This window comes from Propithecus coquereli, unplaced genomic scaffold (assembly GCF_000956105.1).
Source record: "Propithecus coquereli isolate 6110/MARCELLA unplaced genomic scaffold, Pcoq_1.0 Scaffold1152, whole genome shotgun sequence".
NCBI classification, from domain to species: Eukaryota; Metazoa; Chordata; class Mammalia; order Primates; family Indriidae; genus Propithecus; species Propithecus coquereli.
The window spans coordinates 328,822-350,140 of NW_012135548.1; the positions used below are offsets into that span (position 1 = coordinate 328,822).

The 21,319-nt window shown below is 56.9% G+C and overlaps 1 protein-coding gene across 3 annotated transcripts in view; it reads left to right on the forward strand.

Moving 5' to 3' along the window:
- The window catches only part of LOC105821139 (voltage-gated potassium channel subunit beta-2), a 62,786-nt gene that overhangs the window by 10,875 nt on the left and 30,592 nt on the right, over positions 1-21,319 (forward strand). Inside the window, exons 2-3 of one of the 3 annotated variants that reach the window (XM_012657788.1) lie at positions 7,326-7,454; positions 8,533-8,574. In XM_012657788.1, coding sequence (XP_012513242.1) covers positions 7,378-7,454; positions 8,533-8,574 — 119 coding nt within the window. In that variant the 5' untranslated portion in view covers positions 7,326-7,377. Of the gene's footprint in view, positions 1-7,325; positions 7,455-8,532; positions 8,575-17,500; positions 17,719-21,319 lie in introns of those variants that run through there. The other 2 variants (XM_012657805.1, XM_012657770.1) reach the window with 2 other exon arrangements.

Below are 21,319 nucleotides of genomic sequence, written 5' to 3' on the forward strand. Positions count from 1 at the left end.
GTGTGTGTGTGTGTGTGTGTGTGTGTGTGTGTGTGTGTGTGTTGGGGACAGGCAGCAGAGTCACGCAGCAAAGGACACAGAAACTGGGAGAAGTGAGGAACCCTCATACCCTCCTATGCAAACCAGGCTCCAGCTCAGTCAACCAGAACAGCTGGGTAACCAAGACAGGTTGTCCCCCAACCAGGCCAAATCAGAAAATGTCTTCTGTCACTTTGCATCTCTGTCCTTACTCCTGGACTCCGTCTGACCCTCCTGTGGCTTCTTGGCTTAGGTTTTCTTTTCTCTCCTGGATGCACTGAATTCTTCCTGTCTCGTGCAGGTAGTTCTAGATGGCTCTGACAGGCTACAGATTCTGTCTTTGATGCTGAGGCTAAAGGAATCAGAGAGAGAGAGAAAGCCCCCGAAGCCCCTACTCAGACACCCTGGAGCAATTTGCCCCCAGAATAATACAGCCATTTATCATTAGCTCCAACAGAGAAATTGTGGTCCTGCAGGCCAGGGCCCCCATTCTGCAGATGAGGAAACTGAGGCTCTGAGAGAGAATGCTGGAGGTCCCCAGCAAGACCCCTCGCCTTGGTCTGCCGTGCCTGTCCATCCTAGGCTTTTCCTCCTTGCCTGTGTAAATGTACTTGGCCTTGCTTAAAATCATGTTGTGGGTCCAACTTTTCCAGAAAACTGCCAACCCCAAATCTCACAGCCAATCCCAGGCTTTCCCCAGGGTCCCAGGAACAGTAGGGGCCCCACAGGCTTTTGGCCAGTCCCTGAAAGAGTCTGACCAGCCAGGCCTTCCTGGGGCTGCCTGTGGCTTTGACAGCAGTCTAAGACCTCCAAGGAGTCCTTGTTGTGTTTTCTTTCTCTGTGAACTCAGCTTTCTGTCCTTTCACCAACTCTGCCTTCAGAGCCCAAACTGGCAACATAGTTGGCCTTTCTAGAGAAACTTTCTAGAGAAACACCCACACTGAGAGGTTGTAGGAACTGGATAGTCACACAGCCTCCAAGAACCCTCCCTGGCATGCCCTGGTGGACACCACCTTAACCCAGTGACCTCCCACTGTGGACAGACTCGCTCATGCTCACGTGCCTCCTGCTTGGATGCATGAGAAAGACACAACCTCACCGAAAAGGTTTAGCTAAATCTAACCACGAGGCAGCAATCAGACAAATCAAAACTGAGGGACGTTCTACAAGACACACAGCCTGAACTTTTCAAAAAAAAAACCCAAGCATCACAAAGAACAAAAACGAAAAAGTAGTGGTTGTAGGGGAGGGTTCGCTTCTAGACTAAGAGAGAAATAACCAATGTCGTTTGTGAGCCTTGATTGGATCCTGGATTTTTTTAAAGTTATAAAAGGTATTTTGGAATACCTGGGAAAGTGAAGGCTGTGTATCAGGTGATGCTGAATTAATTATCTTAGGTGCAATCCCAGTGTTGTGGTTATGGAAGGCAGGTTCTCAGATGTGTGCTGAAGTGTTTACGGTAAAGCTCAGGAGATTGCACCTGACTTTCAGACAGTTCAGGAAAATGTGTGTGTGCGTGTGTGCGTGCGTGCGTGCGTATGTGTGTGTGTGTGTGTGTGTGTGTGTGTGTGTGTGGAGAGAGGAAGGAGAAAAGAGAGGAGAGGAGTGGGAACGCCTGCCATAATTGGCGATTAGGACGAAGAGCATATGGGTGTTTATTGCTATTCTGACTTTTTCAACTTTTCTGAGAGTTTTCAAAACATTAAGTTGGCGAGAAGAAAGGAAATGGGAGCCTTCCTCGATCACCTGTGGTCGCAGCCTAACAGGTGAAGCGTAAGGGCTAGGATTTATTCAGCGTCTCTCCTCCTGGGTTGGAAGCGTTCTCACACCTTGCTTCTCTGCTCCGTGAGAAAGTTTGCGCGTGCCTTTGTAATGCTTCGCGCTTCCGTTCCTCCAGCTATAAATCGGGGAGATTTGGTCAAGGTCACACCCAGACCAAGTGGAAGTGCAGGAGACGGGAGAGACCCAGGCTGTGGACGGGCAGCCTGGCCCCCGAGCCCTGCGCCCTGTCAGCTGCTGGGCTCCGCTCCTGAGTCTGGGTCTGTCAGACGGTGTCTGAAGCCTGCTCTCCCGAGCCTGGGGGGTGTCGGGTCCCAGGCCGCCCGGCTTGGCTCTGCCAGCCCTCCGCAGTAAAGGAGCTGCCGCACCAGCCGGGATTCCCAGGGTCCCCACCAGGACGTTGGCTGCACAGGGATTGGCTGCCCGTGGATGCAGTCGCTCCTGATTGGACAGTGGCGGCGCAGAGCGCAGAGGAGGGCTCTGCGTCCTGAAATGCAAAGCGGGGGCTCTGGGAAAAGCTCACCAACCCTCTCCCCTGGGAGGTGGCGAAGGTTGTGGGCTGGGCTGCTGGGCGCCCGGTAGGACTGAAACAGGCGCTGTTGGCGACCTGCTGTTCCTTGTAAAGTGGTCATCAGAGGGCGCCCAGCTCTCGCCTGTGGCTGTGGGCTGGGGAGCTGGCCGCTGGCGCGGAGGGAGCCTGACCCCAGGGTCAGCACTTCTTGGAGTCCAGGAGAGGGGTGGGGAGTGGGACAGGCGGCCTCCCCGGGGACGCCTCCCTAAGTGTGCCCAGTGCTGCCTGTCGTCCCCGCACTTGTAGCTGCCCCGAGCGCCCCCACTGGACAGAGCAGGCATTGCACCCTTCAGATAAAGCTGCCCTCACTCCACGTGCAGGCCCTGTCACCAGCGTCCCCGCGGGGTGTGCTGCCTGCGGTAATGGCAGACCGCAGAGGCACCACCGCCTCTCTGGTACCCTCTCTCTGCAGGCCTTCAGCAGGCTGGATTGCAGAAGCATTCGTCCATCCATTCATTCATTCAACAAATACCTACTGAGTGTCTGTCTGCTAGGTGCCTGGCACAGCTGGGAGCGCTGCGGACAAAACTCCCTGCTTTCCCAGAGCCAGCATCTTGGTGGGGGGACAAGCCGGGAAATAGTGGAAGCATGCGAGCAGGTGAGAGTGCTGGGAGAAAATAGTAAATAGTACAGGGAAGGGACTGGGCTGCGTGGGGAGGCACAGCTTGTGATTTCCAATGAGGTGTCCAGGGAAGACCTGGCTGAAAAGGTGACCTTGGCATGAAGAGGCAAAGGGGGAGTCCGGGAGTTCTTGGGGGTCAGAGGCTGAAGGCAAGAGGAAGGCAGAAGCCCTGGGGCCAGTGTGGCCAGGGCAGTGAGCAAGGGCCACAATGAAGGGTGAGGTTGGAAGGTCGAAGGGGCCCACAGGGCGGGGCCCAGGGGCCACTGCTGAGATTCGGATTCTTACTCTGGATAGAATGGAAGCCATTGGAAGGTTTTGAGCAAAGTAATGGCATGGTCTGACTTATGTTCTAGAAGGTTCACGCTGGCCCTGTAAAGCAGACTGCCAGGGGTAAGGTGGAGGCTGGGAGGCCTGTTAGAAGCTGCTATATGAGGCCAAAGAGAGAAGGCGGAGGCCTGGGCTGGTGGCAGGTGGAGAATGGGGGTGAGCGTGGGGTCCCAACCCAGTGATGATTGGATGCGGGATGTGGGGGGAAGAAAGCAGTCGGATGACTCCTAGGAATTTGGAGTGAGCGCCTGAGAGGGCGGCCGTGGGAAGAACAGGGGTGCAGGTGGGCGGGAGCTCCAGGTCCAGCACATGGATCTGAGGCACTTGTTCTGCGTCCTTGCGGACACTCCATGCAGGCAGTTGGATAAACAAGTCTGGGGCTCAGGGGAGTGGTCGGGGTGTGGTATAAACATGGGGTGTGCAGCATAGTGACAGTTGAGAGCCAGGAGACAGGCAGAAGTACCAGGGGCTTCGTGTGGATGAAAAAGAAAAGCGGTTGCAGGCCTGATCCTGGGTGGCCGCAGAGATGAGCAGGAAGCAGCCGGGGGGCTGAGAAGGAGCAGCCAGAGAGCGTGGGGTCCTAGGAGCCGAGGAGGACCTCGGGCAGTGCCACTGTCACCCCAATACCATGGGCGCCATCAGACTTAGCAAGAGGCAGGTCACCGCAACCTTGGCAAGAGTGGCTTTCACTGAGTGAGGGCGGGGAGAGGCTGATTGAGTCAGTTCATGAGCCGAAAGGAAGAGGAATACAGACAAGTAAGGACGACTTCTAAAGGAGGTTTCCTGTGAATGGAAGGAGAGAAATAGTACCACAGGGGAGAAGGAAGTGGGTCCAAGAAACTGTGCTCTTTGTTTCTGGGACGGGAGGAATGATAATTCACATGTGCAGATACGGGGCTTCATGGAGGAGGAGGACTGGGCTGCAGGACGCCCTTGAGTAGGGTGTGGACGCGGCGTGGCCAGCTCATCTGGGCATCCGAGGGAGGGAGGGCAGAAAGCTTCGAGTGCTGACTGCTGGAGGGTGGGTCTGGGCAAGTTGGCTTCTGGTGGCTTCTGTGTCCTCAGTGAACTAGGAAGTGGCAAGGTCAGAGGTGAGAGAGATGGGAGAAGTGTTGGTGGTTTAAGGAGAGGAGTTGCCAGGAGTTGTCCCCTTGGGAGTAGGAGACAGAATGGCCCAAAGCAGGCGTCAGCGAACTTTGTCTATAGAGGGCCAGATAGTGAATATTTTAGGCTTTGCCAACCAGCCAGTCTCTGCTGCAACTACTCAACCCTGCCGTTGTAGCTCAGAAGCAGCCTTAGGCAATTTGTAAACAAATGGGCATGGGTGGTGTTCCAGTAAAACTTTATTTACAAAAACGGGTGGATTTGGCCTGCTGGTCTAGGACCTGGCCTCCGGGCCAGTGGCTCTCAGCACAGTCCCAGAGCCAGTAGCATCAGCATTACCTGGGCCCTGCCCACATCCATGGAACCAGAGACTCTAGGTCCCCAGACCTTTTCAAATGCAAGATGAGCGTGTGATTCTAGAAGTTGAACACCCCTGAGTGCCACCACTCTGCAGCTGGGCTCAGGGAAAGCCAATGAGGAGAGAGTGGGCTATGGGACAGGCCATTAAGGGCACAGGCATCCTGCCCCCAAGTCCTTCTGCAACCCTGTGTGGGGACATCCTACCTCCCATTCTTCCCCATGGCCTGGGGACCATGTTTGTTTATGCATCCTCCACGGGGGGCTCCCTGGAGATGGGCCATGGTGACAGCCCCACTCCCAGCAGGCCTGTGCCTAGTGCTCTGTGACACCCTCTGCTCTGTGGCCATGGTTTCCCGTCTGTGTCCCTCAGCCACCTGGGTAACCAGCCACTGTCTTCAGAGAGGCGCTGCACAAATTATACGGATCTCAGTCCATTTTGTTTCCTCCGTCATTCAATTCTAAATGTGGTTCGTTATGGGTAAAACTCGGGGGGACCCTCCCAACCCCGTCACTTCCTCTGAGGTCATCATGGCGTGGAATCTTCGCTGCGTCTTCTATCCCCATTTTTCTAGCAGGTCCACACTCAGGCTCACACCCTCACCCAGAGGAGATCTCAGTTTTTAGTGGGACCTAAATCCATGCTGCAGAGAGTGATCGAGGACGCCAGCTTCCTGGTGACCATTCTTGGAAAAAGGAAGCGTCCGATGACAAAGCTCCGGATCAGATGCTGGAATAAGTGTCTGGTTACCCACCAATTTCCGGGGCCATTGTGGGTGTGCAGGGCTGTGTTTTGTTTTCTTCTTTTGTTTTTAGAGACGGGGTCTTGCTCTGTCACCCAGGCTGGAGCACATGGCGTGATCAGAGTTCACTGCAGCCTCGAAATCCTGGGCTCAAGCGATCCTCCCACCTCAGCCTCCTGAGTAGCTGGGACTATAGGCAGGCACCACCACACCCAGCTAATTTTTAAATTTTCTGTAGGAACAGGGTCTCTCTATGTTGCCAAGGCTAGTCTCCAACTCCTGGCCTCAAGTGATCTCCCACCTCGGCCTCCCAGAGTGCTGGGATTACAGGCGTGAGCCACCGCACCCGGTCTGTGTTTTGAGCCCAGGCAATCCCTCTGCCCATGGCTGCAGGACCACGTGATTTTGCATCAGGGGACCTCACTCTTCCAGCAGCCAGGCCCTGTTCGAGTGAGACCTGCGAAACCCCTGCCCTCGTGGAGCTCACAATCCAGAGAGGGAACCAGAACACCACAGACCGTGTGCAGGCAGAGGGCTGGCCAGTATCGTCCCGGGAGCTGGGAGGGGACGCCTGAGCGTGGCAGTAGGGCAGCTCACTGAGAAGGGCTGCAGTACAGGTGCCACAGACAGGAGGCCGTGAGGCCGTGAGCGGGGCCCGTGCAAGGGGCGGAGGTGAGAGTCGGGAGGTGGAGCACTGACATGGGGGGAAGAAGGAAGTAAGGTGCCCCCCCCACCAGATTTGCTGTTAAAATAGAAGCCCCTGGCTGTGGGTGGGGCAGGGACTGTGGGGCTGAGTGGGAGCAGGAGGGCAGTTAGGAAGCAACCCAAGGGCTCGGGGGGAGAGAGGCTCAGCCCGGGGGCAGTGGGGGAAGAGTGGACAGCAGGATGCTGGCACTCATACGCACTATCTATTGCCACTGTAACAACCACAAATTTAGCAGCTCCAAACAGCCCAGTGTGTGATCTTGCGGTTTCTGTGGGTCAGGCGTTCCGGCAGAGCTGGGCTGGGTCTGCTGCTCCGGGACGCCCCTGCTACCCCCGCCCTGAGCTGCAGTTGAGGTGCTGGCCAGGGCTGGGCTGTCATCAGAAGCTGTAGCTGAAGGATCTGCTTTTGTTTGAAGGACTCACTTCTTTGTGGGCTCTTGGACTGAGAGCTCAGGGCCTGTTGGCCAGAGGCTGCCCTCAGTTCCCGCCATATGGGCCTCTCTAGCAGGGCAGCTTCCTCCATCAGAGCCAGGGAGGGAGCGGCCACTAGCAAGACAGAAGTCACAACCTGTGTCACTTCTGCTGGTCAGAAGCAAGTCACCGGGCCCAGCCCACACTTGAGGGGAGGGCCCCTGCTGTGCTGCCTGTCTTAGAAGCTTAGGAGGCCACAGTGAGCTGGAGTCAGGGCCAGGCAAAGGCGTCAGAATGACCCTGGGGACAGCCGTTCCTCCGCCTGGGAGGGGAAGGCAGTCAGGAGCTCAGTCAGTGCGCAGGTGCCCTCTGGGGCCGTCTCTTCTGCACAGCGTGGGCCGCAGAAACCCCTCCCAGGGTTTCACAAAAGCAGTCAGGGAGCTGCAGAAGGACCCCCATGCTGCCTCGGGTGGCAGTGTGGGGTGATGGAGGGGGAATCTTCACAGTCACTGTACCTGATCCCAGCCCCATCTGAGCCCATGGGCCTGCCTATCTGTCTGATGGGGGCAAACAGATGCTCTGTGAGCTCAGCCTTCTGGGCCTTTACGACCACAGGCCTCCTGGCTAAACCTGGTTCATGTATGTTAACCACCACCCTCTCCTTCCCCATTTTGCTTTTTTCTTCCAGAATTTTCCCTCCGTGAAAAATCGAGCAGGTCTGGACAAGTGAGGCCAGCTCCATGTATCCAGAATCGACAACGGGCTCCCCAGCTCGGCTCTCCCAGCGGCAGACGGGCTCCCCCGGGATGCTCTACAGGTGACCCCCCTACCCCTGCCCCAGCCCTCTCCCAGGGTCCGTTCTGCCTCTGAGGAGGGGTCCCCAAAGCCACTGTCCTCCCCTTGGGATGAGGGAAGGACTGAGGGGGCCCCACGGGCTCTGCCTCTCACGGAGCTGCTAGGTGTACTCGGTGAGCTTTTCTCCAGGAAAGGAACAGAAGCTTTAACAACCAAAGGGGGAAAGAAAAAGCAAAGCTCTTCCAGTGAGAATGAGCCAGGAGAGACTCCTTTCTTGGCCCTGGCTCTTCTGAAACATTTCGTTCAAGGGTAACAGGGAGGTCTGACAGCGAGTGAGCGCAAGGCCCTCGCGGCACAACACACGCTGCACTCGTGTACCCCAGGTCCCCCAGTGCCCGGAGCCAGGCTACAGCCTCCTTTGGGAACCGTGTCTGCCCACTTCCCAACGCCCAGAGGGGTGGCGATGGCCAGATGCTCACAGGGCACCCCTGATGTCCTCCTAACGGAAGCCACTTCCAAACACAGCTCTGGGCATTTCTGTTTGCACAGCACGGAGGGCATTGGGTGAGAGCCGCCAGCTCCAGGAATGGCGCACAGAACCCATGAAAGATTGGGGCATGGGCGGGACACCAGCGGCTCATTGGTCCTTTCTAGATAATTGTTGGGGCCCAAACCAGAGCCGGGGGCTACGGAAACCACAGAGGAGGGGGTGTCACGTGCAGATTTGGCAGCTCGCGGGCCGACCTGCACTTCTGGGCCGGAGGGTTTCCACGGTGGCTCTGAAGCGTTAATAAAGCATGTCCTAAAGCATATTCAGTCCCAGGCCCCCACCCAGGGTTCACGTGGCAATAGGGCCAACGCGGAAGGATGCCTGGCGTCCAGTCGGAACGGGCTCCAGGCCTCTGCGCCGTGGCCGCCGGGTGGCGCTGCTGCAGAGCGTTTGGCTCCTGGGCGGAGACGGGCCTGAGCAGCGGCGGGCGGGCCCCGGGGCTGCGGGATGTCGGCGATGCTGCCTGAGCCGCACCTCCCTGGGCTGATGCCAACTGTGGACTGTCTTCTCTCCCTCTCCTTTTTTCTCTTTCCTCCATTGCTGTCGGAAGTACTCGGTATGGGAGTCCCAAAAGACAGCTCCAGTTTTACAGGTAATGAGTCTTCGTTCTCTCTAAACCCGGCAGGCTGAAGGCAGGGGCGTGGGTGGGAGGTCCGTACCCACCCCGAGCAGGTGCTGCTGTTTTCTCTGAAACAAACCCCTCGGACAAGCCCCAGGCTCTGTCGGCGCCTGCCCACGGAGCACGTCCCCATGAGAAATGTGAAGTCCGGTTTATTGTGTGTGTTGATCTACAGCAGTTTGCTTTGATTTGAGCAGATAGACTTCTGACAACTGCTTAGCTCCCATCCCAGTCGCCATCGAACCTCAGTCACCAGCCCTGGGTGGGATGGGGTCGCCGGCTCCTGCTCCTTCCGTTTTCAGAGCAAAGGACGACGTGGTGAGCCCGTCGTTCCGCCCTTTGCCTGTGGGTTCGAGCTGCTGAGAGACCGCCCCAGCGGGACAGGGCGTCTAGAGGCCAGGGAAACACCTGGTTTGCTAGTTCACCCACGGGGAAGCATGATGTCACCGTGTCGTCCCCTCACCATGATCCAAGTCCCATTGGAAGCGTACACCCCCAAGAAGGCGTCACCTTTGATGAACCTGAGAGCTCTGTAAGTTCCAAACCAGCTCAAACCCACAGGCAAAGTCCATTCCTCCCTCTGGACTGCCTCTCCCTCACCTTCCTGGTGCCGCCTCTGACTCTAGGAAGTGAAATGTCGGGGCTGCCCGGAACCCGCGGGTCAGCAAGCTCCCCCAGCCTGGGACTCGAGGGGAATCGCGCGGCTCTCGGCAGCAGGCCCCTCGTGTGCTGCCGCACCTTGGCGTGCAGGCCTGGGCGGTCTCTCTTTGGAACCAGCTGCCCTCCGTCCTACACACCCCCGGGTGGCAGCGCTCGGGGGCATTTGCTGCTGATGCACCGAGAGTCTCGGTCAGTGGGTGGGAGGACTGGCACTGGATTCCCACGGGGCTCTGCCCTCCCCCGCAACCTGGGCACTCGAGGGCGCCTGTGGCCGGGGGGTTCAGGGCAACCTGTGCCCGCGTCGGCACCCCCCTGGGCACTCTCACTCCTTCCGGGCAGCTCTGAAGAGATGGCCAACTCTTTGACTCTACTGAAATGTTGGCTAGATGTGAACTTGGGCTTGAAATGCTCTTACTGGATGAAATGTCTATATCATCATGTGTGTGTGTGTGATGGCATAACTATCCTGCTGAATGTGCGGTGTTCGTCCCAGAGCATTTGACCGGTGTAGTCAAACGTGCACCCGAACCGCGTCCTCAGAGAGCCTGGGGCCGCCTTGGTGCTTGGAAGGGGAGGGGTGAGGTCAGAAGAGCAGGCAGGAAAATCCAGGGTACACACCAGACAGCTCAAAGGGCCTCGCCCATAGGAGGGCAAGTAAATTGTCTGGTGTAACCGAGGTGAGGTGCAAGTCTTCCACCCCACTCGCTGGCCCTCGGAACCCCACAGTTGCAACCTGTTGTCCACCCCCTGGGGGACCCTCTGGATGAGAACCCACATCCCCAGAGGACCTCCCTGCCCTCCCTCTCAGCCTCTCAGCTCCGTGTTCTGGTACCCACGGGCTCAAGCTGTCCTGCCCTTTGGATCCTCATGTAGATTCTTCACGTGGACGCTCAGGTGTCTATTGTGGGCCTCTGGTGATGGCCTCTAAGAGCTGGGATCTTTGCGGGTCAACAGACTGGGCACCACTTCCAGTGCTTGCACAGCACTGAACATGGCTATCGAATGCTTAAGTTATTTAAGCCTGGCCCTCTAGTGGCACAGGTGCCCCAAGCAGCTCCCAGGGAAGAAGGGAGGTAAGACACTATATCAGCTAGCTATCCACCAAATGCTGTGTAACAAACAAGCCCAGACTCAGTGCCTTGCAACTATTGTCATTTCTTGCTTCCGTGTCTGTGGTTGAGTAGGGTCAGCTCATCTAGGCTAGGTTTGTCTCCCAGCTGCAGGTTTGGTCCAGCTGTTCTCCATCCTTCTTAACCAGGGCCTATCCCAGCCACATTCTTCCCCTGGCAGAAGTGCTGGAGGAACAGCAGAAGCATGCAGTGTCTCCTAAGACCTGTGGGTGGGACCAGAACACTGTCACCTCTGCTCACATGCTTTTGGCCAAAGCAAGCACAAAGTCAAGGGGCAGGAAAATATATTCCCCCCACCGATAGGAAGAACTTCAAAGTCACGTGGCAAAGGTTGTGGGTCCAGAGAGGAGTACGGGATTGGGAACAGTCACGCAGTCCACCCCAGAACCCGAATAACTCTGACAGTATCTAGGAGACCAAGCATGTCACGGGGGAAGCCCAAAAAGCTGCTGGGGTCTGACGAGGGGGTGACCACAGCCAGCTGGGAGAGCCGGGAAGGCTTCGTGCAGAAGGCAGCAGGGAGTCTTTGAGCTGGGCCTTGAAGGCTTCAATGCAGAAACTGGGAAGAACATTCCAGTAGATATGACAGCCTGAACCACAACTTGGAGGTGTGCACAGAGAACAGGAAGTGGCGACTACCCAGATGGAGCCATCAGGGATATGGTGGAGAGAGTGAGAGGCCAGAGTGGAGGAGGATTGGGGTCGGACTAGGGAGGGCCTTGAATGCCAAGTGAAGGGGCTTCGGAGGGCACTGGGGAGCCATCTGTGGTGTGTGAGCAGGGCAGGGTCAGAGCCCTGCAGTAGTGAGGAAGTAGCAGGGGGACCGAGTGTAGTGAGGCCAGACAAAGCCCAGGACGGGGGAAGAGGGGCGGAGCTGCAGGAGCCTCAAGGAGAGAATGAAGGCGCCGGGCCTGAGGAGAGGGCGTTGGAAGCCACGTCCATGGCTGCTGACCGAGACAGGGAGGAGTGGTGGGTCCATGGCTGCTGACCGAGACAGGGAGGGGTGGTGGCCCGGGGAGAAGGGAGGCGTCATTCAGAGCCTGTTAGGCTGATGCCGCCACCAGCAGTGAGGCTCAGGGCACCTATAGGGTGGCGAGGAGAGGTGAGCTGATGGATGGGCTTGGGCCTTTGGGGGAGAACCATCCCGGGTCAGCTGCTGAGGCCTGCCCGGGTGGTAGCCCAGTGCCAGGCTCCCCGGATCCCAAGTCCTCTCTTGGCTGCCCATTCCATTTACCTTCTACTCGCGTCTGGGGCACTGATTTCCTGTCCCCACCCCCGCCCCCCCAGTGGCAGCCGCCACTGTTTGTTCATCTGACACAGGACAGACAACTCCGGCCCCATCCAGCATCCCACACGGACTGGTGCACTTTCCTAGACGGAATATAACGTCGCACTGAGACTTTTTAGGCATCCTGGGATGGCACACAGTCCCTTAGAGGTCACGACCCTGGGCTGGGCTGAGCGTTTAGCCCCAAGCTCGGCCTCACGTGGTGTTGTCTCAGAGCAGTTCCCAAACCCCGGGTCAGGATGTGTGCCGTGAAGAATGGCTCTTGTGCCCCTGCCTGGAGGGAGTAGCAGTGTGGTGTCCAAACAGCAGGCTTCTGGAACGTTCCTGCCATTTATAGGTACTGGCAATACAGGATATTCCAATCTGGGGTACATCCCGGCGGAGGGGAGGAGGAGCGTCTTCATGTGCTGAGGCCTCTCTAGACCCCCTTTGCTGTGGGAGGTGGTCCCCTGCCGTGGGGACCCTGGCTCCCCCGCTGCAGACACAGTTCAGAATGGGGTGGGACTTGGAGGCTGCAAGCTCCGTCCCCCACTCAAATACAAGGCCTGCCCCTTTCCACCTGCGGTTCCGAGGGGCCGTGTCTGGCATGCAGGGCCGCTGGAGGCAGTGAGGGTGGGCCCGAGGGAAGGGCAGGACCCCCACCTTGGGCTGTACCCCAACCCTTCATGCCAGGCATCGGCCTTGCCAGGCTGCACTGGGGAACTGCACTTCCCAAGCTTTTAGGGGAAGAGGCGCTCGTGAATAATTCAGCCTCCTTTGCTGAGATGAAAACGCCCTAATAGAGCTAATGGACTCGCCGCCTCAAAACTCCACCGTGGTGGGACTCGGCTCGTCGGCCAATTGCCTCTGACGTCCCGCAGCGACACTCCCTAATGAAAAAGCCGCTGCACCAGGTCTGTAGAGCGCCTGGTGATCCCTAATAAACTAGACTGTGGCCTTTTTACCGAGCAGACACCGGCAGACGCAGGTGAGTTGTCCCTTCAGCCCCAGGCACCTTCTTCGGGGGATGCTGCCTGGGGCAGCGTCCTCGGGAACTAAAATGACAGGACGATATTTGGGGATGCCTTCGGCTGATCTGAAATTAGAGCCTCTGCATTTTCCCAAAGCGGAGAACCTCAGGACACAGATGGCCCTGGGTGGCTTGAGAGGGCTGTGCTGGGCGGGGTGGGTTCTCCTGGCAGCATCCGGGTGACACAGATGCTTCCTAGCCCGAGCCTGCTCACCGCCGCCGCCGCCGCCGCCACCGCCGCTGGACCTGCCGAGGGCTGGCTCTCCCTGTCTGCCGAGACCAGGCACCAGCACAAGCCCCTCCGTTCACCATTGATTAAGATTCAGCATTTTTGCATTTTGCCCAGAGGCTGTCAGGGCGGTTTGGTGGCTTTCTGAAAAGTCTGTCCGGGAAGCACGTGCCTGGGGGAGCCGGGGGCTGCTTGTTTGGGTCTTGGTTTGCTGACTGTCCCTGAGCGAACGTGATTTTGGTCTTGCGCTGATGCCCGGAATGGTCACACCTTCCCTCCCATTTCCGCTCTCGAGGACGTTGGCCGGTCTCTGTGATGCGTAGACAGGTGTCACCGCTTGGAAGAGATGTTCAGGATTCCTTCTCAATCTCCTGACTTGTGCTTTGCTAGCTTTCAGTAAGCAGACTGCAATTCAGAGATTCCAGGTAGAAGACTCTTCAGGGAGGTAGCGATTCCTCCTGCTTAATGAGGTTAACGTCGCCGTTTCATTTTTCCATGTCACGGTGTTAATTCACATGAATTCCCCAGAGCCCCCCAGTCTACAAGAATAGATTCGCAAAAGGCAGGCCCCAGCCCAGGAAAGAACTTGTAAGTGCCGCATAATTAGCAATGACTACCGAGGAGAGGGGAGGGGGCTCGTTCTTCTCAGGACTGGGATGGTGGGAGGTGTCAGGGAGAACCTCTCTCTAGAAAGCAGTTGGAACCTGGAATATTTCAAATCAGAGGTCTGGGTCACTATGCTTTTGAGCTCAGGAGACGCAGGGGGCCCGAGGCAAAAGCCCCAACAATGTCTTACCTGGGATCCCTCGTGCAAGGACCTGACCCTGCTACAGTCACCTTAAGAAAAGCTGCACATCCAGGGGAGCTGGACTTTGTCCTCTGCTCCCGGACAGTCCTGGGTAGCGCTGGTAACTGTCAGAGACCCCTGTGCCTTCTGACACACCCGTCCTTCCTCCCTCCCAGGGTCATGTCCCCTCAGGTCTGTAGGGGGTCCCCGCTGTGCATGGCTGTGGACCCCTTGTGGCACTAGACCTCTCACCCCCCCACCCTGCACCAGGGGCCACCATGCTCACCCACTCCCCACTGCTCTGCCTGAGAATGCCCTGCCCGACCCCTAGCCCTGCACCACGGGGACACGCCTTGGGCTCCCTCCCTGCTGCGGGGGCCCCACCCTCAGGTCTGCTCCCAGGGCCGTGAGATGAGCTACAAGGAAAGATCACAAGCCAGGAGGCCACAGCCCCCACAGCGAGGGACGCCCTCCAGGTCCTGGCCACCTGGCCGAGGGGTCACCAAGGCCCATTCTTTCCTGTCCCCTTTCGCTTTTCCTACCCGGGTCTCCAAACTCTGCCCTCCACCCATCTTGTCAGGAGCGTGCGTGTCCTCTGCGAGAAGGGGTCGTTATTAACTTCTGTGTTTTCTCCTATGAAACATGTTCTGGTGAGAGTTGGCACCTCCATGGCTCACTTGTCTCTGTGACCTGTGGCCATGTGTCCCCTCTCAGAGAGGCCCACACTGCCTGCCGGCCCCTGGGTGTGCATTGTTCTCTCCATGGCATGTATCATGAGTGGTGTCGTATCCCACGTCACCCATGAGGTGTGGTCCTGCCCACGTCACCAGCTCCTGCCCAGGTGCCCAGCGGTGCATCTCACGTAGCCCACGGCAGCCTGGTGTGACAGGCCTGTGCCCACCCCACCTCCCAGACATGGAGACGGAGTTCGGGAGCTGTCAGAGTGCCTCCCTGGGTCTCACCATGAATGGGTGACAGCCAGTCTGCCCCTGTCCCAAACCCGGGCACTTAGCCACACTGTCCTCCCGCCCCTGGGGCCTTGGCTGTATTCCAGAGCCGGCTGCTCTTGTGGACAATATCTTGAAAGCTAATGGCTATTGATCTCGGCCCGGCTGCATGTCCGAGGCGGGTCCTGCTTTTCGGGAAGAGCCCCACAGCTTGGGGCTGCTCGTCCATCTGGCCTTCTGTGAACACAGGCCCCCGGGAAATGAGGACTGGCCTCCACTCGCACCGCACAGGCTGGCAGCCGGCCACGCGGCCACCTTATGAGCTGCCTGATGTGTGCTTGCACGGAGGGGAGTGGCGGCCAGCAGGCAGGGAGAGGGAGCTGGGGTTGCTGCCTGCGGGTGTCCAGGGCCACATTTTCCTAAGACAAACCTCCCCTGGAGTCCAGGCCCCTCTGCTGGCTCCACAGTGACTCTCCGGGAATGCAGGGCTTTTCGTGCCAGGGCCCCCGCCTGCCTGAGCGCCCAGAGGTCCTGCAGCCACACAGTCCCCATGGATATGAGCCGTGGTGAGGCAAGTCCTGCTATGGAAACCACCTCTCCAAGAGAGGGTGACCTGCAAAGTGCCACCAGGCCCAAGTCAGGGAGCCAGCCCGGTCCCTGGCCAGATGCTGTCCAGGCACTGCCAGGAAACGCCCAGCTACAGCCCCTGGTTGGCTTTTTAAAGCCCGGGCCTTGGTTGACGTTTGACAAGTATCTGAGCCCCTCCTCTGTGCATGAGGGACACCGAGCAGGCAGCAGTGGCAGCAGGCAGAAGGTTCCCTACCCCCTTGGACAACCTTCAGGGGAGTAAATGCAACACTCAGACACTTAGAAAAGGCTGTGCACAGCCGATGCTGATGGGGAGAGATCACAGCAGGAAGGAGACGTGTGATGTCGGGCAGGGGTGGAGGGTCTGCTGGGACCTGCAGGAGCCCCCGGGCCGTGCCTGCCAGACAGAGGTGCCGGCTGTGAGCCCTGGGCACAGCCGCCTGCCCCGGGAGATGTGGGCTGCCCGGCCTGTGTGGATGCTGCTCCCCTAACGCCCTGTGGCACTTCCCGGGGTCTCCTTGCCCGTTGGTCTCTCTTCGGCTGCTCTCCGAGCCCGCCTCCCTGCCTAGATCGCACGTTCGTTCAACAAGCATTTCCAGGCTCTGAGCCAGGCCCATGCTGGGCGGGACAGGCAGACGTGAAGGACAGTGTCTGTGAGCGAGAACCAGACAGACACTTGCGGCGAAGCCTCCGTAGAAGGGCAGCTGCAGGGCTCCTGGAGGTCGCCCCCCCCAGGTGCACATGCAGGTCGAGCGGTCGCAGGTCGGCCAGGCTGGTCCCCATTCTGGAAGGACCCCAGCACGCAGGGCTCATCTCAAACCCCTGCCCCTTGTGGGCCCTTCCTCTGAGCCCTGGAGAAACTGAGCAGGCAGACCCCACGGAGCTCACGCGGGGAAGGGACCAGGCCTGGGCACCTCAACCCCGCTTAAGGACCCCGCCCAAGCCTCTGCGGCTGCCTCAGCTCCAGCACAGCCCCCCAGCTCCTTCCCAGGGATAACTGAAGTGGTTCTCTCTTGGGGCAGAGGTGAGGGCAGTGCTGGTTCCCTTCCAGCTCCCAGGGCGGGGGTCCAGGATCCCACTCTGTCGCTAACCAAGTGGAAGTGGTCTGCACCTTCTCCCTGGAGACGATGCCAGGGCCGCTGTGCAGGCATCTGGGCCGAGCAGAGGCTTTGGTCAGGTGGGGTGGGGTTGCTGGATCATAGACCCCTCTGCCCTGTGCCCGCCACCATGTCCTTGTTGCCCAGTCTCAGATGCACAGGATGTGGACGCACAGCCACGATGCTGCCCTCACGGATTCACTCGCTTTTATGTACATGAATTAACCCCAGTGGTAGCATCTGGATGCACGTGTTGTCTGCTGGCCTTTTGGTTTTCCCTTAACTGACCACTGTCTCTCAGGACAGCCTCATTCTTGATGGCAGCACAAATTCCCACCATATGGATGGACTGTCACTTCTGTGACCAGTTTCCCTATGGATGGACATTTATGTTGCTTTTAGTTTCCAAGAGCACGCATTCATCATCAGGATGACTCTTTAGCAACGGGCCTCAACACGCAAGCTTTGAAATTTCCCTGAAAGTACCCTCAAGTTACCCTCCACCTCCCTGCGTGCACTCTGCTCAGTGTTGCTGTGGCACAAAGCATGACGCCCGCAGACCCCTGCTGGTGCGGGGTGCTTCCGGCTAGCGGGGACTGCCGGGCGGGCGGCGTTTCCCTCTACAAGGCTGTGGGCAAACAGGGCCTGCCTGGCATCACACCAGGTTTGCTTTGGCGGCAGGTGTGCCTTGTGCTCCTTCTCCAGCCAGTTTTACCCCAGGCACCACCAGTGAGAGCACCGTGACGTGGCACCTCCGTCTCCACAGGATGGCACCACTGTCGCTCGGCACTGGGGCTCGGGCTCAGCATGCGCTCTGCGCTCCCGTTCTACGTGGAACACTTTGGAGGGCGCTCTCCTGCCAGCAATGCAGCTTTGCCTGTGCTTGTCTCACGGACGCAGGGGGCAGAGGAGGGTGGCTTAGCCAGGGTTCCCAGCAAGCGCCACTCTGAGGACGGAGACTCTTATGCCAACAAGCGTTCACATCCGGGGGCCAGGTCCCATTCCCAGGCACCAAGACCCCTTGGTAGCGGCTCTAGGTGGAGGATGTTTGGCTGCAGCCGCCCCCTCCCTGGGGCCAGCCACGCAGCCTGGGGCACCGGGGCACCAGCACGCTCTCTAACCATCACCGTCTGGACGGTGGCAGCTCCCAGGGCCGGCGGCACCATGTTGTCCATGACGTACAGTGAGAGCCTGCGGAGCGTGAGCAGCAGGTGCCACTCTGACTGGGCCCTGCACCCCGTCCGCCAGACGGACACACTGGAGCTGCAGCGGCTGCGGGAGGTGCGGGCGGCCGCCCATGCCAGGAACATGGAGAGCTTCCTCCGCATGCACGGCCTCTCCCTGGACGGCTGCACCGCCCGGCGCACGGGCATGAAGTATCGGTAAGGGCTGGGCAGGGGGTGGGGCGGGAAGTCGGGTTTCAGCCACATAGAAATGTACAAAAGAAGAATGTGAAAGTCTGCAATTGTCCTATCCTATCCAAAAACAAGCACCATTAAGCGTTTGGTGTATTCTTCGTGGAAAAAGAATGTGGTTTCTGGAAGAAACTTTGTGAAAGAGGTCAATGTGCTCTTTCATTTGTCTCCTGCAGCCTCATTGAGACCAATTAGTTATTCAGGGTTGACTAAACATGAATTCGTGACGATACCTTAATTCCACATCTCTAACAACAAATCCATGTGGCAGCAGGAACAGAACCTGGGTCGCATTCTGGGGACAAAGAAGCGCTCCCTCCGTTGTGTCCTTACATTGGGCTGTCCTCATGAGAAGTGGTTCTTAGTAAGTGGCCCCTGAATTGGTTGCATTGAACTGTAACTGTGATAGCAAAGGCTCTGAATTAAATGTCCCCTGTGTCCTCCAAATGATGGGCTTGTAGGTCTCAATTGTCTGGGAACCTCGAAAGGACAATCTTTCCGTTTGGCTCACTTGTCTTTGGATTCAGCACCTGGGACAGCGGCCCAGTCGCTCACCTGAGAAAGTGATCACAGAGCCGGAGAGCTGGCTGGGGTTTTCGTTTATAAATCCCTATAGATTGCAAATTTGGAACACTATTTCCTGTGCCTCCCAGGGACAAGCCCTTGTCAGAGCCACTCGGCCAGAGCGGACCCTCCCCACCCCATCCTTGTAAGGTTGCCAAATGTAGCAAGTGAAAATACAAGGTGCCCCGGTATGTTTGAATTTTAGATAAAGAACAAATAATTTTTTTCTATACATATGTCTCATGCAATATTTGGGACATACTTATACTAAAAAGTTGCTCTTTATGTGAAGTTCACACCTAACTGGGCGTCCCGTATTCTATCTGGCAATCCTAGATCCTTGGCTTCCATCGGAGACAGGTGCCAGGGGTCATCCAGCTGATCTCTGGAGAGTAGGATGGAGGCCAGGTCTGCTCCTTTGACATTTTCTCCGGTGGACAGTGTGTCTAGTCCTTCAGCCCATTGAACATGTGGCTGTGTTTCAAAGAACGAGACACTTCTGCCGGGAGTCCATTAGATGGCAGAGTTTTTAAGGCTTTGTGCTCTGGATCCAGCTGGAAGGAAGGACAAAGGATCAGCCAGTTTGGCCATAGCTGAACTCCTAATTCTGACGGAATTGTTTCAACAGGGAGACTCTGTGCCTTTAGGGGTAGTCGTTGGTGCCTTTCCTGCACTCAGCAAACGTTCGTTGAGAGCCGCCTTGGCACCGGCACGGGGCGGGGTCCTGGAGATGCGGCAGACCAACTCCCCAAGGCCCCACCCTCATGGCGGCTGCGTCCCAGTGGGGGGCAGAGAAAAAGCAAACATGCAGGAAAACACGTTCCAGTAGCGGCAGCTGCCCAAAGCCAGTGAAGCAGGGCGAGAAAGAGAGCAGGGTGGCAGGGAAGCCGAGACGGAACCGTCTGAGAGGGGGACCATCTGAAGACGTGGGGAAGAACCTTCCGGGCCAAGAGGAGGGGACACATTGGAGGAGATGAGAATGAGGGGTGAGGACGGTGGACAGCCCCAGAGAGGAGGCAGGGAGGGACCACACCTTGTCCTCCAAACTCAACCCTTGCTGTTAAAAAAAATAAATAAATGTTTAAAGGCACACAGTGGCTGTGTATAGAGCAGGTGAGGAGACCATCCAGCTCCCACTGCCATCCCCACCCAGCTGTCACCATGGGAGGGTCCAGAGGTGTGGCCTGGGCCTGTGCCATGCCAGCCAGACACCAGCCCTCGCCTCATTTGTGTTTCTCCCCATGGTGCCGGGAATGAACCCAAACTCCCCACGAGGCCCACCATGGGCCTCGCCTGCCTCTCTGAGGCCAGACCTTCTCCCCGCTCCCATGATAGAAAATTTGAAAAATATGGAAAAGTGCAAAGAAGACGGTAATATCACCGCCCCCTTCCGGAGGGGCGTTTCAGAACGAAGAGCCGCTTGCCGGGGCTGGTGGTTTTGGCTGGAAAGGCCCCCCCACACCTCCCGGTAACTGTCCCCTCCACACCTCCCACTAACTGTGCCCTGCATGTGGACGTCCCAGGCTTCCCTTGTCTGGGACAATGCAATCGAGGAGACACGGTCCAGGATTCTGGTTAACACGGAGCTGACGTTCAGGCCGGATAATTCTCTGCTGTGGGGCAGCCTCCCCGGCCTCTATCTGTAGCCACTAGCACCCCCCACCCAGTTGTGACAATAAAAATGTCTCCATACATTGCCCAGTGTTCTCTGGGGAACAAAACCACTCCTGGGTGATGCCCGCTGATACTGAGTTATCATACACATCTCCAACTTTCTTAGATTATAATGCAATATAATATGCATAATGCAAAAATTGCATTGAACTCTTTTTTAAAATCACCTCCCCCCATGGCCACCCAATTCCAAAAAGGACTGTAGGCAACTTCCTTAAATTAATCTGCTACAATGAAATTTTTAAAATAAGTAATAGCAGATAAGGCACAATGAAAGGTAAGAGTAGCTTAGTAAAATAAATAGGTGGTAAAAATAATATACCAAATGCCCCAGCAGGAGACTTGGCACAGTGGCTGGAGAGGCCTGCATGTTCTGTCATTTCCAGCCAAGAGGGAAACTTGCTAGTTACTTAGGAGAAGTCCAGTGTCCCTAAAATTTATACCCTGTGTTCTCAAAAAGAACCACAATGTGAACTGGTAAACGCAAATGCTGTTTTCCCAGTAAGTGGTCATTTGTCCAGCGGCTGTTTACATCCCGTAGTATAATCAGGAACATAAGCTAGTCTCTCCCCGGCCCATTGATCCAACAGTTATTGAAGGCTACTGGGCACATGACATCTGCCAGACAGTGGAGATGCCAGGATGAGCACCAGCGAACGGCTCCCAGCCCCCTGGTATCCCTGGGAAAATGCGGTCAGTGGCACCGGGAGAAGGGAGGAGGGGTTCATTGTGTTTGGGGACTGGCTTCACACCACATGTGCTGTCCAAGCTGATGTCAAAGGTGAATAGGAGGTCAAACACAGAAACAGGAAAGGCGTTCCCACAGGGAACAGCAGAAACAAAGACCCAGAGGCTTTTAAGCAGGTGACTTTCTTTTTTTAGTCACAGCTTTATTGAGCTATAACTCACATACCATACAATTTACTCGTTTAAAGTATACAATTCAGTAGTTTCAGTGTATTCACAGAGTTGTGCAGAAATTGCCACAGTGCTAGAACATTTTCATCACCCCCCAAAAGAAGCCCCGTACCCTCTACCTATCACCCCCCACCCCCCAGCAACCACTACTCTACTTTCTGTCTCTCTGAATTTACCTATTCTGGGCATTTGATATAAATGCAATCATATGACAGTCTCTCGTGAGTGGCTTTTTCACTTAGCATTATGTTTTCAAGGTTCTTCCACGTTCCAGCATGTTATCAATACTTCCTTTTTATGGCTGAATACTATTTCATCATATGGACATACCACATTTGTTTATCCATTTGTCAGTTGATGGGCATTTGGGTTCTTTCCACTTTTTGGCTATTGTGAATAATGCTGCTACGGA